The sequence below is a fragment of the Parus major genome, chromosome Z (assembly GCF_001522545.3).
Source record: "Parus major isolate Abel chromosome Z, Parus_major1.1, whole genome shotgun sequence".
In the NCBI taxonomy this organism is placed as follows: domain Eukaryota; kingdom Metazoa; phylum Chordata; class Aves; order Passeriformes; family Paridae; genus Parus; species Parus major.
In genome coordinates, this window is record NC_031799.1 from 33,416,130 (window position 1) to 33,433,079 (window position 16,950).

At 36.1% G+C, this 16,950-nt stretch overlaps 2 protein-coding genes across 4 annotated transcripts in view; both read right to left on the reverse strand.

Moving 5' to 3' along the window:
• FXN (frataxin) overlaps positions 1–4,871 on the reverse strand; it is a 16,414-nt gene extending 11,543 nt beyond the window's left edge. The window contains exons 1-2 of the mRNA XM_033511380.1: positions 4,802–4,871; positions 2,483–2,617 (exon numbers count right to left, since the gene is read on the reverse strand). Coding sequence (XP_033367271.1) covers positions 2,483–2,617; positions 4,802–4,871 — 205 coding nt within the window. The remainder of the gene's footprint in view (positions 1–2,482; positions 2,618–4,801) is intronic.
• PIP5K1B (phosphatidylinositol-4-phosphate 5-kinase type 1 beta) overlaps positions 4,175–16,950 on the reverse strand; it is a 96,134-nt gene continuing 83,358 nt past the window's right edge. For all 3 annotated transcript variants that reach the window (XM_015653437.3, XM_015653439.1, XM_015653440.2), the window contains 2 exons: positions 13,188–13,305; positions 4,175–4,912 (listed from right to left, as the gene is read on the reverse strand). In XM_015653437.3, coding sequence (XP_015508923.1) covers positions 4,910–4,912; positions 13,188–13,305 — 121 coding nt within the window. In that variant the 3' untranslated portion in view covers positions 4,175–4,909. The remainder of the gene's footprint in view (positions 4,913–13,187; positions 13,306–16,950) is intronic.

Sequence of the window (16,950 nt, forward strand, 5' to 3'; positions counted from 1 at the left end):
TGGCTCCAGCCTCAGCAGCGCCAGCATAAATTAAATCCAAGTGCTGCTGCTGAGGCATCACAGGCATATCGGAGCCGAGCACGCTCTGTCCGCCCGGCCTGGCTTTTGAGGCTGCGGCGGCTTTCCCGCCAGCCTTATCCCGGTGTCCTCCCGGCAGTAGCACGGCCTGGCACGGCTGTCCCTAGGAAACGGGTGCGGGGCCCGGTGTGCTGCTCAGGCTCCCCTCGGGGAGATCTCTATCCCGACGTGTCGTAGAGTCAGGGAGCTGCGGCTGCTGCCGCTGAGCGCTCCACCGCGCCGCTGTTCGCAGAGCAGGCAAAAATCGCTCGTGGGCGAGTCTCTGCAGGCATCTGCTCGGGCAGAGTGGTCTCGCTGGGACATTTACAGGGAGCTGTAGCCTGGGAAGAACAGCAATTAGAGGCCACACTATGCGCCAGGCATTGACTCAGGGGCTCGTTCGAGGGCTATTTTATGTGACAAGGAAGAATTCTGATCTACGTCCTGCAGGTAAAATGTTTCACTGAGCAAGTAAAGGAAAAATAAAGCACATAATTTATCACACCTGACATTTTCCACTAAGTTACATAAATGCTGGTGATGCCATACTGTCAGCAGTATGTGAAGATGTAGTCTCAGCCAGACACGTCGTATTCTTAAACCAAAAGAAATAAACTAGGTTTGCCAAGTAGATGAGAGGAAAGAAATAATTCCTATAAAAATGTTTCTTAAAAAACCCACACAATTTCTATGGGAGCACAGACAACTTTCATTTCAGAGCTTTCCACAGGACAGGACCAAAAGATGCAGCCGTTGCAAGTAAAACCATAAATATGAAAAGCCTACTAGCGTTCAGAAGGTTACTGCTGGTTAGTGTGTGATGCATTTTTATATTTCAAAAACTCATAATTAAAGTAAGGAATTGGGTGCACTGAGTCACCTAATCTAGTTGAAGATGTCCTTGTTAATGGCAGAGGGGTTAGACTAGGTGACCTTGAAAGGTCCCTTCCAATCCAAACTATTCTATTGCTTCTATGATCTTCCACTGCATTTGGGATTAAGTTACCAAGCTTCTCACCAAGATTTGTAATTCTATTATATTTTTCTATAAGCCAAAATTATTTTACACTACACAAGGGGAAAAAGCTCAAACAATTCAAGCCACTTGCATAAATTTCAACTGAAATGATAAAGTCTGTTTTAGCTAAAAGCTGTTTGTACCAAACTGTTATCTAACTTAGCCAGCTTCTTGCGTCTTTTCAGCAGACTCCTGTGTCTTTGTTACCAGTGTCTTCCCAATTTGTGTTCTTCTTGTATTTTGTAGGGGAGGTTTTCATACATCAAACAGATTTAAGATACTCTTTAGTTCCTTGAAGAAGAACACATTCTTAGCCCTGCTGGGAGAAGCTACTTATGTTTCTACAGGAGTAACGGTTTACAGACTGAGATAAGGCCTGTACAAACAAATTACTTGTGTCAGACCACAGAATACATTGGTAATGCAAACGACTGGGTTTTTGCACCTTGGTATGGAAGGGGAAGAACAGCTAGAAGAAAGGAGGAATACCTGTTCTTTTATGTAGTATTTAATCTATTTAAAGATGCTGATTATTAATATAGCTTGCCTTTCCTATTAAAAGAACCTCAGGTGTTTTCTGGTATTATCCAACTAGTTCCACAGTGATTTTTCTGTAGTCATCCAAGTCATACACAGGTCTCAATAGGAAATGTTCATCTTGCGTTTCTAAGTTCATGACAAATCAATGAATTAGTGTGGATTAAATATTTTCTATAGTACTAGCAATTTCACATACCAAATATTTTAAAAAGAAAACAATTGATTCAAATGTAAAGTTCAAGTTAGTGAATTTTACAATGTCCTTACTACCAAGTAAGGATCAGTCACACAACTTCTAAAGGCCCAAGTTAGGGATTAGCAATTTTAACAATGATTTCTTAATGTTTCTCATCTTGATTCTTGTCCCTTAGGTTAATGTTGTTCATATCACAATATCACATATCAGTATCTTTTAACGCTGAGTGTTAAATACCTGTGAAGGAGTTTGAGATGCAGAAGCACTGTAGGGTCAGGCCCCACACATGTAGAAGTCCACAATGGCTCCTACAGAGAACAGGAGGTGCATGCTACTGATTACTCCTTTATCACTGGTTTGGGGAAAATACCATTGAATTATATGAAATTAAATTGCCTGAAGTATAAGCAGAGAAAGTGTTTTCAACAAGAAAAACAGATGCTGGGATATGTGTGCTTTAAAACCTCTGAATTATAGCACAAGGACAGAGAGTGGGTGTTTTTGTTTGTTTGTTTGGCTGGGGTTTTTGTTTGTTTGGGGCTTTTGATTTATTCATTATTAAGTGAGGGCAGCTATTTGGTGGTGCTACCACCAAAGGCAAAACTTCACCTCTGAATGCTGTATGATTAAGTCACAAGCTCAGATACCAAAAATTTGGAATTATTCCATACCTTTCTCAAAGCTGGCATCAACCTGTGCTTTTTCATTCTGAGCAGCTTGCAGGGCCAGAGTATTCAGATACAATTGCCCACAGATAGCCCACGTTTGTGACCTAATTCTTCTTCGCTCCCTGTGGCAAATTCCATCTGGAGAAATAGACCAATACATTACTTTGAATACTCCCATCTGATTGTACCTTCTGTATATTATTTTTACTTGACATGATCTCCCTCATCAGCTCTAAAGGTATATCTTTAAATTTTCATCAAGTGAAACACCAACATGAAACACCTATGCAAGATGAAGAGAACCAAAATATTTAAACATGAAACTTGCACATCCCTACAAACTCCTAACTCTTTGATATTTGAAAATTGATATCATTTTATGCACTAGAGAGTCAAATGGATTCCAAGTTGTTGATCATTAACCACACACACACACCTTTTAAGTGCACATGATTTGGAGGAGGTTTCCCCAGCAGGCTCCATAGTCATATAGGATTTCCTTTATCAAGTGTTCAATGACTGTTTTGATTTATAAATTACTGAGTTCAAGGGATTGTACACAAAAGATGTCTGAGTCTCTGAATCATTGGGTATAGATGTTCTTGTTTTGGACAGAATTGTTGCAGTTAAGCTGTGAGTCCTTTGGGTTCTTCCTAAGAGCAAATGATTCAGATGCTATAGTTACTAGGTAATTAGGGAAAAATTGTCAGGCGTGTTCTTCATGAAGGTTAATTGGGTGCTTAAATGTTTTTCCCCAAATAAGATTAATGACAAATATCTGCTTTGCACAGAGACACATTCTAAATATCCTGTATAGTGCACATGAAGGAGCAGACACTTTGCAGATGTACAAAATGTTTTTACTTATAGGACATGAAGATTTGTTTTACTTTTCTCAGAGGAATGCTGCAGAAAAATTACCTTGCTGAGATTAAGCAGTCTAATTTTAAAGCCTAGAAAAGTGTTAATTACGAGATACAGGCTGTGAGTGAAGCCTTAGACTCTGCATAATTAGAAAGCAAAAAACTCCAAACCCCTTTAAATTTCTCAATACTGTGCATAATTTAGGAATTATTCTTCTTACTCATCAGCATTATAGGATTATATCAAAGTAAAACAAAAAAACCCACCACCACTATCTCCAACCAAGCTAAAACAAAAAAAAAAATCCACCACACCAAATCCTTGAAAGAAAAATTCTGTACAGATATAAAATATAATTCTAGGATTTAAAATGCCAGGCTCTGGTTTTGTCAATTTAGCAGGTTTACAATGCTTATTCCTAGAAGACATATTATTACAAATAACTTTGGTAGCTTTCTAATTGACACCAGTGCAAATTTTTAAATACACCACTTCATCGAAGCATAAAATCTTGGACTGATGATCACTGGCATTTGGTACTATCTCCTTGTTACTTGGGGAATTTGGGAACCGAAACAGTTTCTGTAGTTACCCTGAAATGATTGCCCATACTGAAAAATCTGAAATGGTTTTATAAAGCAATCCCTCTTGAGTATGTTCCTTTGGCTTTCCTGCTCTAATTTCAAGGTTCTCCTTTTTATTATAGAGCTGGTAAAGACAGACGCTATGTTTGTCACATCTCAAGAGGCCTCTAAAGGTTGTCTCATGAAAGTAGGGAAATGCAAGAACAATTAAGTCCAGTATAGGTAAACAGCAGGATGACAGCTGTGATAGTCTTTAGAATAAAATCTTTTATTCATCAATAAAACTATAGTTTACAGTAGTATTTTCTAAATAAATTATAGAATTTCTCTTTTACAAGAAATAAACAAAATCAAAAATATTTCAAGGACAATATATGTACACAACATAAGGCCTTATTATAAATAACATTTTTATCTCCTTTTTACCAACAGTGAAAGTATCTTTAGAGGTTCATTTTCATATGGTATGTGCAGATATTTGCCCTAACCCTCATACAACATCAGTATCAATTTCCACTGATGTGGACCTAAGCGATTAGAACTGAGAGAGTCAAAAAAATTAAATTGATTTTATTCACCACTGTGTTTATTTTAAAATAGGTAAAGTAGGTAATCAATTTTGCTTGTGCATAGTTACAGAATGCATGCAAATGAAACCACTAGAGAGCTGATAAGAAAATATCACTTCAAATCCAAAAAAGGTGATTGGCAATTTTGTAGAAAGCAGCCTGAATACACAGGTCTTCACAGCTGAGCAAGCAACAGCAGATGACAGCAGTGTGGAATGTTTCATGTCATTTTTGTCAAGTCCATCAATCTTTTCTATGGTTCAAAGATCCTGGCATTTCTTAGAATAAGTTCCATTGATTATTACTCTGTCTATTAGGCTCAGCAAATTCCTCCTTCTTAAATGAGGACTGCAGAAAGTGCTCTTCATTAACCATGGTCGCTTCTCTTAGTTTTACTCTTCATGTATTCTTTGTTACTGGAAATACAGAAATGACAAGTTAAGAATTGTGTTTACTTGTTTTTTTACAGAATTATAAACAGGTAACATCTTTCTTCCCCTAAATGGGCTGCAGTACAACTTGGCAGCGATTCTCTCATGACCCTGACCCATAGTCAGAAGCACTGGGTCTCTTGTACAGCAGCTAACCCCTATGTGTTTTACAGGCATTGCAGTACACTTGTATTACGTGAACTAGAACTACTTGCTGCTGCAAAATGCTGAACATTCTGGATGTCAGAGAAGACAGAACAATCTGACAGCACTCAGCAATTCACAACAGCTTATTTTTATCTTGCAGAACTGTGGTATTTAGTACTTTAAAGTGGCAATCTTAATACATCATGAATAAAAGTGCTGTCAGCTTCCGCATGACACTCTTTCCCCAGATGAAAAATCAAACCTATCAAAAAACTTTCAGGCACAATAAATATTCTAGTCAGTGTTGTAGCAATCATCCTGTTTCACCAAAGAAATAAAGGTATCTATGTAAAATTAGCTAATAATGTTGATGGAATAGTTTTCTATGTCATAGAAATAATTGTTCACTTCTTAGCATCCCTTTAGAGTTAGAGATGAAATGAAAAACTGAAAAGAAAGTGTTCTTTGCTGAACATCTTATCATGACAACTTAAACTAAGGATAAATGAAGATCTGAAGTATATATTTCAGTAAATCAAATGCATGTCAGCTGATATATCCAAAATGGAGCAAGATACAAAATCAAAACAAAGGGATCTTACTCCAAAACCTTATTAAAAAAAATTTCAAAAATTATTTATGAAACAGATTTTTAAGGTCACCTTTACACTGTGCTTTTTGATACACTTACATGACCATTAAATAGTTTGACAACAGTCTAATCTTGATTATGAACAAAAAATTTCTGTTGGCATTTCTTCAGCTTATCTCAGAGAAAGGTAACCAGAACATTTAAATCAATATTTTTGTTATGACTTCTAGCACTAGCCCTTGAACCTTGAGAAGCAGTATTTCAATATTGTTCTCTGACAACCTTTAAACTTCCTACTGCATCATGCACCAGGTGTTAGGGTGTTCATAATCACTGATGCCACTGAGCACAACAGTGCCAATTTCTCAGGAGCTGTTCGCTCTCTCTTTCTCAGGAACTGTGGTCTGGCAAGTAAAGCTGACTGTCATATTAGCACCTGAATCTGCTAAGGCAGTACTTAGAAAATACAGAACCATTTCATATATGAAGTGAAATTGTTAGACAAGTGAGTAAAATTAAAGAAAGTGCTATTCTAAAATCAGTGTGATGTAAAGCTAACAAGGACTTTTAATTTATTTTTTTTAATAATCTGTTTGGCAGAAAAGTTGAAAAATGCTAGTACCAATAAACATAATAATGTTATATGAAGCAAGACAAATTAATCAAAGTTTTCATTAGCATCACCTTGTTTCTGTCTGAAAGGTCAGATATGAATGGCTGCAGATCCATTTCTGACAAATATGTTCATCACTCAGCACTCAGCTTCTGTCTCTCTGGACTTATTATTGCTTTTCACTAAGGTAGTTACTGGTATTGCTGATGCTGATTTTATGGTATTCCACTAATTATGCAATGCAACCATGTCTAGCTTATTCTTATTCCCTTTCCTCTTACCCTTCCAAAGCATTTCAGTAAAAAATTCCAATAAAATTTGCATAACAGAATTGGAGAAAAGAAACCTGACAATAACTTGTAGCAACTGCTAACTGTATGAGTCAATCACAGAGGTACTGTTGATGATACTAATGCCATTTTAAGAAGATGAGATTTTCAGATGTTCATATTTATGTCAGCTACAGTCCAGTACTTTATTATTCTGGAAAGAAATCCATCTATTTCAAGGCGCAGGACATGATCCTGTAGGCAACATTCTATCTGCTGCACAACATTGGGGTTACGTTGATTACAGATAAAGGAAACTTTTTTTTTTTTTTTTAAATTAAAAACTGAGTTTGGCTGTAGCAATTTGGTCCAAAATGATAAATAATGCACAAGTGACATTACAGGAATCATTCCTATAATGGCTGCCTAAGATGTCTCACACTGTGTATATAATGGATTTACAATGTTTGAGTCTACTTGAGGCTTTTTGTCTTGGAGCATTTTTGTGCTCCAGTTCTCTTTCTATGGATATGTTTTTGAGCTGATTGATTTCCTCTTTTGGTGTTTGAAAAGCCCCAGGCATGAGAAAATGTAGTTCTGTGATAATACATGCTGGCATTTTAGCACTTGGCTTCCTCAGGCAACATACTGCTTCTGATCTGAACTGCTACCTTTTTAATCTAATCAAGCACCTAATTCCTGTGTCTGATTTTCATGCAATGGCAACTAAAAGGTTCCTTCTTACATAATGTTTCTTCTGCAAGAACACCTCTGCCAAGTAAGGTTCAAGTGCTCGTTTGTTTTTCACCCCAGGTTTTAGTTTTGTGGGAGACAGAGGCCTTTTTTATCTCTCCTTTTTGTGATCATGCATGGATGGATACGGGGAAAACACAGATAGCAACAGAAGAAAGGACCAGTTAACTGTACTGTATAAAATGAGTTGGTTTTCCCCTTTCAGCCTGAAATAATTTCTATTTTGAGGAGAGTGCTTGATCGGTTCTACCATGTGCACATAACATTTTAAGGATTATAATGCTCTTAGCAGAAAGAAAGGATGTCTGTAAGTGAGAAGGTCTTAATTACTGTCTCAATTCAGGTTCAGTCTACTGTGTTTTTCCACCAGTATCTTTAGAGGAAATGGTGAGGCAGAGAAACTGAAACTTCCATAAAAAGAGCAACATACCAAAATTCAAGGTATGCTGTGCAGTGCTGCACAACTTCTACCTCGTTTTACATGTATTCTGCCTGGGAATTGCTTTAATTTCAGCTGCACTTGTTGTTATCCCACAACAGTACTCTGAAGAAAGCTAAATCATGATTAGAATTTAATTGAAATTATGTGAGAGAGTACAGAAGAAAAGAAGAACTAATGAGTAAGAAGAGTCAGAAAGCTTTGACATTTTCTAAACAGGTATTTTATAGACCAATATTTGTAAATCTGCTTACCTATGCATCTACAGCAACTTTGAAATAGAAAGCTAATCTTCAATATTATTTTAAGACTTCAAAATCCCATAATAAAATTGGCATTTGTAAATAAACCACACCATAAGTAATTTTAAATGTAATAGTATTATCTATGCCATTCATCTGACACAAATCATACCTACACTAACCAGCCTCTAAATACACTAGGCTTGTTCATCACTACAGTTATTCCTTTATATAAAATAAATAATAAAATATTATTTTATTTTACTGAAGCCCTTAGCAAACCATATCTTCATTAGCAGTGACTTTTAAATTATATATAAATTTATGAACCTTTCCTTTAGCAATAAGAAGCAATGTTGTATTTCCATGTGAAGACTTTTGTACTACCCAAGAATTTTGCATTATAATTAAATATACAGAAGTACTCTGTAAACAAAAAGAATTAATTATTGAAATTACATAGGCATCCTATAGGCAGGACATATATTAAAGATCCTATAGACAGGACATATGTTTATTAGTTTATATTTACATTTATAGATATTTATATATCTACACCAGGTAACATATGCAGCATCACAGCAGAACAAATGTAAAAGTTTTTCACTGCTATTTACATGCATGTCCTTCTTCTGTTGGTAGTGTAAGGAAAGTCAAGCCTATTTTAAGTAAATCAATTAAATATCTAAGCCTTACTACTCTGATTTTATTGAGATTGTAGTCGAGTATATCAACTATTTTATAAATAATTTCATGGGAAGGCTAAGAAAATGCAGTAGGATAGTTTATAATTGCACATGTTGCTTTTTTAGCTAGAGAAAGCTCAATCAAACAATTTGAGACTTCACTGCAGAAGAGAAGGAATAAGGTGACTTTTAAGTTATTCCTTACTTTTTAAGTGGAATTATCAATTTTAAGGCACTCCATAGTGGTGTTGGACTAAGGTCGTCAGGATTGGTTGCACTTGTTGATCATAGATCACTCTTAAGGAACTTTTGCAAGTTTTGACATATCTTTTACTAATCAGGTTCCATAGAACACTGAGACTCTGTTGTGTTCAACAGCATTTGCTGACAATGTTTGAACTGACACCAATAAATAGGGTTTCAAGGGAATTTTAAAAAGAGATCCTTTATTTACAGAGAAAGAAGAAAAGCCTGTGGATTTCTACATCAAAGGGCTAAATGGAAATGTGTTACCTTCTCTGTTTCTGGCTTATATATAAAAAACCTGTTTATCTCATACAGAATAGTTTGTTTCAAACTGGCTGATCTATCATTGTATTACATATTCATAAAAGCAAGAAGCCTTTAATGTTTAAATTTATGCAGAGAAACATTTCAAATTTACAAGTTTTTTCTATATCTCCTATCTATTATTTATTATTTATTTCTTCCTTCTGTTTAATTGATAATTAATATTGTATGAATTAATCAGTTTTGTAACTATGTTACTAGAATAATTGGAAATCATTTCTATGGTATTATACCTACTGCTCATTGCAGATGATGTTTAGTTATATTCTAAGTCATAAAAGCTAGATTTCTTAAGCTGTTATCTGGGTTAAAAGTTTTATGAGAAAATAAACCAATATAACTTAAAAGTAAACTTGATTTGAGAATGTACCTAACAGTGCTTCTTAGAGCAGCAGGTGAACAAAATGCTAGTTTGAACTAGGTCTTTTTTCAAAATTAAGGAATTATGGGCTCAGGCCAGCATTCAGTTTTGAACCCAAGATGTGTCTCTACTTGTGTCCTGGAACAAAAATTCTTGCTGTTACCAGGTGCATTCTCAGTTTTGACATCAGCAACACAGTGTGAGTTTGCATGGAGTTCCCTTAATGTAAGGGAAATCTTCGTACCTATAAGAGGAATTTTTTTTTATAACCTCTGTTCTACCTCACCTTACTTGACTATCATAATTTTCACACAAAACTGTTCAGAAAATGCCATTTTTAAGCTGCTCTTTATAGTAAATTAGTACAATGTCATTTTATGACAGCTTTTTTTTCTATACATGGGACCAAAAATTCATAGATCTTAATTTACTAGTGGACTAAAATTTGTCCAAAAGGTTTAGCATTCCAAAGAAGGATGCAAAGACATCAAAGGATTAAAGGTGTCTGAAATTATTCAAGTTAAGGTATTTTTCATTAAAATATAGTGGGTAAAACTACAGCAGCTTGCCTTGTGGTAGAAACACAAAGATTATTAATCACAGGGTGAAAGGAAAATCTGAGAATGCCATTTAAAACTACATTTTTCTCCTTGCATTTTGCCCTTTTAAAAGTACATCTTGTAACCTTTCCAACTGAGATTCAGATCAGCTAATGCAGACGCCATTGATTTGCTTTCTTTTTGAGATACACCCTAGAAATGACTAGCCTGTTCCTAGTGTTCTCAAAAACATGGATCTTTTCCTTCTAACATGCATCTAACTATCCTCCTATGAAAGCAAAATTGCCTTCTGGCCGGCACTTTTACTTTAGTATCCTCAGACATTCCCAGCAACGGGCTAATTGTTTCTGGGTCCACTGAAGGATATTGCAGGATATCAGGAAGTAACAGATTGGTAGATGAACAGCATCCTACTCCTGTTTCTTCCACAGACACTTGAGGATACGTACAGGGTACATGTGATTACAAGTTACAGCTTGCTTCCACAACAATCTCAAAACAGTTAAGTAGGCATCAATACAGAATGTGGGGCGTGAGAGACAAGACAGGGATAAGTAACTTCTCAAGATGAGTTTGCTTAAGAAGTACCATGTGCTTAGCTATGGTATCCACTTTCCTCAAAGCTGTCAGCTGTTGCATACCTAGACAGTTCACGTGTGTGCCATTACCTTGATTATTGAATTTTGAATTTGTTTTTTTTCAGGGTGCAGAAAAAGGGTGCTGCTAGTTCCAAAAAGCATGTATGATTGTCTCCACTTAAGACTTATTTATCCAGACCTTTGCTAAGTCTTTCCAGAGTTCAGGTCTCTGCGCTTCTCTTGGTTGGACTTTATACAGTTCTTGTGGCCCAGTCTTCCAGCCTGCTCATATCTCTGAAAGGTGGCTCTCCCTGCCAATGTGTGCCCCTCAGCACCCAGTTTAGTGACACAGCAAACAGTGTCACAGTGTTTTTGGTCCTATTGCCCAGATCATTCATGGAGGTGTGGAGCCCAGTACTGGGGGGCCCCGCTTGTGACAGCCTGCCTGCCTCAGTAAAACACACTGATCACCTATGAGATGATTCCTGCCCATCTCATAGACCACCCCCATCCAGTCTGTATTTGACATTCGTCTAGGAGGAAACTGTGGGAGACAAGACATGTCAAATGCTTTACCGAAGTGCAGGCAAGCAACATCCACTGCTTTCTGGTATTGACTGAAGATTGTAATTTGTTTTAGAAAGGTGATCAGGTTACCCTGGCATGATTTGCCTTTGATAAATCTGTGCTGGATTTTCCCAGTCACTTGCTTCATGTAGTTAGTAATAGTTCATAGAAGGCTTGTTCTGCCACTTTCCCAGGGACTCCAATAAGGATAGTGGGTCCTCTTTCGGGCCATTCTTATAAACAGGTATGAGATCTGCCCTCTTCCAGTCATCAGGGATGTCCCCTGATCTCTATGAATTTTCAAAATAATGAGACTGTGGCCCTGCAACAATATCAGCCACTTCTCTCTCAAGATTTCTGAGTCCCTTTTTTTTGAACAGATCGTTCAGGTCAGCGTTGTACTAGTAATGAGCCAAATCAACACAAGTCCTACAGGAGCAGATTGATTTAATGGGCTACTTGAGGTCGCAGTTAACTAAGTCAGTTCTACATCTAATTTGCCACTGGTACTTTTTACGGTTTTGTGTCAGTGGAGGCAGGACAGACAACTCCCCTAAGTGTGTTGGACTATTAAATTAGTAGCTATTAACTGAGTACTATACACAATCAAGTGTTGCTGGCAAATGAGAAGGAAAAGAACATGAATGGCACAGCCTACAGGGAAAGAGAATGTGACAAACATTTCATCTTGATGTAAGATCAGACACAAACATGTTTAATCTGAACATGAGAACATTTTTTTCTGGACAGATAATCAGTCACTAGAACAACTTCTGCAGGATGTGGCAAAATTCCCATTGCAAGAAGTTTTTAAGCTGCAGTGAAAAAGGGTGTTGGATAATCTTATCTAGGCTCCCTTTTTTGCAAAAAGTTGGACTGGATGATCTCTTGAGGCCTCATCGTCCTGAGATTTTTTATGATTCTAAGAGACCATGGATTTCTTAAGACAAAAATCACATAACTAGGGATAAGAAAAATAAAGAATGCAATAAATTTTATCTAGAAAGGAAACAACCATGTCTTCGTGAAACATTTAATAGAAACATGAACAAACTTCCCTCTTTTGATTCTTCATCTCTGGTACAATTCTTGCCATGAGAGTCAAGGGGAAGTATTACTAGAATAATGTCAGAACTGTTTAGGATTTATGAAAATAAGCCTTTGGAAAAAAATGCCAAACTTAATATACAATTTCAGAACAGCCTAAAAAAATTAGATGCACAAAATTTTGCTCAACTAGAACTTGAACTGGGTGCCTACTGCCTTTATGTCTGCAGAATGTAAGCTGTGGGTACCAAGAGAACATTTGAAACACAGGTGATATGAAGACAACAAAAGATAGACTTTGACCTTATCTTTCAGCAGTCAGATAAATTGCACACTAGGAACTGAAACAGCAAAGATACATCAGCCATAACAATTAGACAACTCTTCAAAGCAGAAAAGGGGGCCATTAATATCCTTCAGCTCTATTGAAGCTCTGCTGGCTTCAAAACCGGTGACATGAACACAGAACTTTCCACTCTGAGAAAATTTAATTTCTATATTGTGAAGTACACTAAATGAAGAGGAAAGATTTTGTTGTTGTTTTGGGTTTTGTTCTTTTTCCCTCCAATGGAAAACAACAGAAAAGATTTCCTACCATTAGAGAAAAACTGAAAGGTGTTTTGGCATACTTCATTATTAATCCAATAGCTATAGGCATGTAAGTTCTTCAGGGATTTGCTTTGGCAAATCATACGTATGCAAACTTATGTGTGTTTCATACAAAAAATACCTCAATAAACCTCTGGAAAGTTAAGCAGGTATTTTAGTCACTTTCTGAGCCTGAGTCAAAGCAATTACAGGTGAAAAAGCCCATCACAAACTGTTTGACAACTTACTAAGTAAACATCCAAAACTGAAGCATTATCATTTTCCATTTCCAATGTGCTCTGTTCTGAAGTCAAATAGATGGCACTGTCTCCCAAAGTGAATGTTGAACTTGAAGGTAACCCTTTACTGCAAAGAGAAGGGAGAGTACAATCAACCAAAAGTCCAAGTCACAAAGCTCAGTCATAACTGAAAATTTACAAATTTCTCTGTTAAACATAAAAATCTTCAAATACTTTGAAAATAGGAACATAAATAAACAAATATTGATATTTTGGCAATGGCTGGATAACTGGAAGCTCATATTTGAGTACCTGTTCAGAAACCTCAGATTTTAGTTTTGCATTTACTAAAATTTTAACAGAAAGTAATGCTATTCCTGAATGTCAACATTATTTAATTAATGAAACTATGTCACAGTAAATGTCACAAAGTTTCATTAATTTCAAAATACATTACTTCCATATTTCACATGGTGTAAATTTTGGCAGCATTTCGCAATTCAAAACAGGGACAAAAGAGTAAGAAATTAGGCACATTGTAACACTATTAACATTGGACTTTTCCATGCAGGCACAGATCACTAACAGCCATAAGTTTAGAAGGAAAAGTGGGAGAACAAGAATATTGTGATTAGTACACCTATGCAAGGAAGTGATGTTTACAGAGCAGGTGCTATTACTTTATTCATTGATTGGTTTTTTTTATTCTCTGACGCACAGAAATAATGTGAAACTGCAAATGAACCTCCACATAAATCTCATTTTGTAACACACTTGGTCAACAAAGCTGAAACTCTCAAAGGTGTTTTAATGGAGTCAGGTGTCCCTTATTGCATATCTTGACTAGCTGCCAGAAATTAGGCTCCAGGCTGTCTCGAAAACTCAACTGTCAGTTGTGCAGAGACATATTTTAGAAATTCTTAACTATTTACATACAAGGTGAAAAGCAAAAATCGTGAATTATAACTTGGTATGGAAACATGGTTACAGCCATCAGTCTAGATATGACCCATTTCCCCCTCCTTTCTGCACTTCTTTAAGTATACTTCAGATGGGATAGAACTTCAGAAAGGGCAAAATTAGCATGCAGAAAATATTGTTTTGATTCAATAAAATAATGAATCAATGTTGTACTGGAACAGAGCTTTACATTCACCACATTACAGTGTCCCTTTTATCATATAATGCACTGGAAATTTTTTGAAAGCAAGACTATTTCTCTTGCACTAGAATGACCCAGGTGCTACTGACTTAGCACTATTCTCATATGTGTAACTTGAATTCTGTTGACCAGTGTATAAGAGTAAAAACAAAAATCTTGTAATTAATCTCTTAACAGTAATACACATGCCGTCAGCAGTTGGTAACTGAAGTTCAAATTTCTCCAATAGCATCATCATAGATGCATTTATTGCCAGTTTCAATGCAGACAGATTGTAATGTCACTGATAAGGCAAAGACATATTACTGGTGGCACAGAAGAGAACAAGTGAAATCCCCTCACACATAGTGTTTCAGAAAGAACAGTTTGGAGGAACAGAGTTTTAATACAGTTTCTACAGTGCACTTTCTCGTCCTTAATTTTTAGGTTGAAAAAGAAAAGCCAAGCAAAAAAAAAAACCCCAAAAACCCAGCACTTTTATAGGTACTTTCTCATAAAGTAATGACCAGCCACAAGGAACATGCTCAACTATGATGTTGCCCTCCTTTGGCTAACACATTCTATTTGATCTTGGTTCTTAATTAAGAAAAGAAAAAAAGAAGCAAAAATAATTCCATCATTAGAGAACTGGGAAAGCTTTGTTTTACTTTAAGCCACAATTACATGTTGCTTCAATCATAGTCAAATTTTCTTTCCCATAGGGGAACCCCCCAGTGTCTCAGTGCATCTGTTCATACCATTTAAGCATTCAAGTCTTTTTCCTTCCACCCAACTGCTTATTATCATGAAGTATGTGTGAATTTAATCCACTTTGAATTGATTCAGACAAAGTTGTCTAAGCTTCAGAAGCTAAGAGTAATGTGTAATTATAGTAATGGACAGACAGAATGTTGAAACTTAACATACAAAGTTTTGTTTATGTAGAATACCAACTGGCAAAAGGGGTGCTTAATATTCCTTACAACAGAAAAACCAATACCTATAAATCTCTGTCACTGGAAAAAACAGCAGAACAACAGTTCAAAGTCTGGATGCTTCAAGAAGCTTGACTGTATGAGAGAAAAAACCCACAGTCCCTCAATGCCTTCCAAAATTTCAAGTGGTCTCCACCAAGAAACAGCAACACAAAGGTAAGACAAACAAAAACTTGAAAAATATACAAATAAGAAGGAAGAAGAAAGAAAAGGCAGAAGTCCAGACTACATATACATCTTACAGAAATCAGGCACAGAATGCATAAGGAGAAAGAAGAATTAGATTTCAGATAGATTTTTTTTCCCTTAGGCTCAGGTGTATCAGAAGAATTCAGCAGTCCTCCTTATACAGCCCACAGTATCTTGGCATTACACTAAAAAGGGAGATGAAGGACCCCTTTATGCATCATGGGATTTTGCTTGGGCTTGGGACTAGAGAGTCCCATGAGGCCTCCTGAAAAATACATCGAAAAAAGACTTTCTGTATTCCTGAAATATTTAAAACATAAATTGTAAAACATCTACAGTTTGAAACATTTTAAAATATTTTAAAGCAAGTTTCAAACATTTCCAGAAGCACCATTGACCTCCTTCAGCTCCTTACAATTCTAAAAGACGAGTTAGAGTGCTTAGGGCATTCAGATTTGTCATATTTAATTAGTCAGTACTTAATAAGAAAACTTTTCCTGTAAGGAGAAAAAATCTATTATTGCTTCTGCTATAAAAATAATCCCCAATGTAATATGTAAGTATTACATATATAGTAAGATAAAACAAATATATATAGTAAGATATTATTATATATATTATATATAATAATATATTATATAGTAAGATATATTATAAAACATATTATATAGTAAGATAAAACAAACCCTTTCAAAGAAGTGGTTTTGGACTAATAATTATAATAATTTTCTAGTGGAAAACAGACCATTTAGGTACTAAAATATCTCTGCACCAAATATAAACCTACTTGAGGAATGGAAAATATTTGAAAATTTTTATAGAAGCAATAAATTCTCAATTCTGTTCTTTTACTGAAGGAATATTTGACATTGCTTATGACAAAATCACTTGACTGAGAAACAGCTTCATGGAAAAGAAACCAGCTGTCTTCTGACAAACAAGAAAGCCTACATTTTCTGAATAGCATATGTCATGATTGTCTTTCTTTTCTTTTTCCTTCTGTTTTTAGGTCCAGTCCTTGCGCTGAAAAATACAGCAATTTACCCTTCTCCGCTACTCTTTCATTTGCACTAATTCCTCTTCACACTGTCTGGACAGCACTTCAGGTTTCCTCTACTTTTTCAACAACTGAGGAATAACTTGGTGAAAATAATCAGCTTGCAGCCTGGAAAAACACTCCTATTAAGCTGTATATTTATGACTGCTTCTCAGTCTCTCTTTTTTTTTTTTTTAAGTCCCCATACACTTCTCTCCATTATCTATCAATTAGTTATGCTAGTTCTAATCTGTACCAAGCCACCTTTACAAAAGCCCTCCTCACAAGACACAGCCTCAGGAGCTGGCTCCACCTCAGCAATTCGCCTCTGTCTGCTTAATCTTAGCACCAGCAATTTCTCCCTATCTCCCACAAATGCTGAGCACTCTCAAGGAAAGATGGTGCTGATCA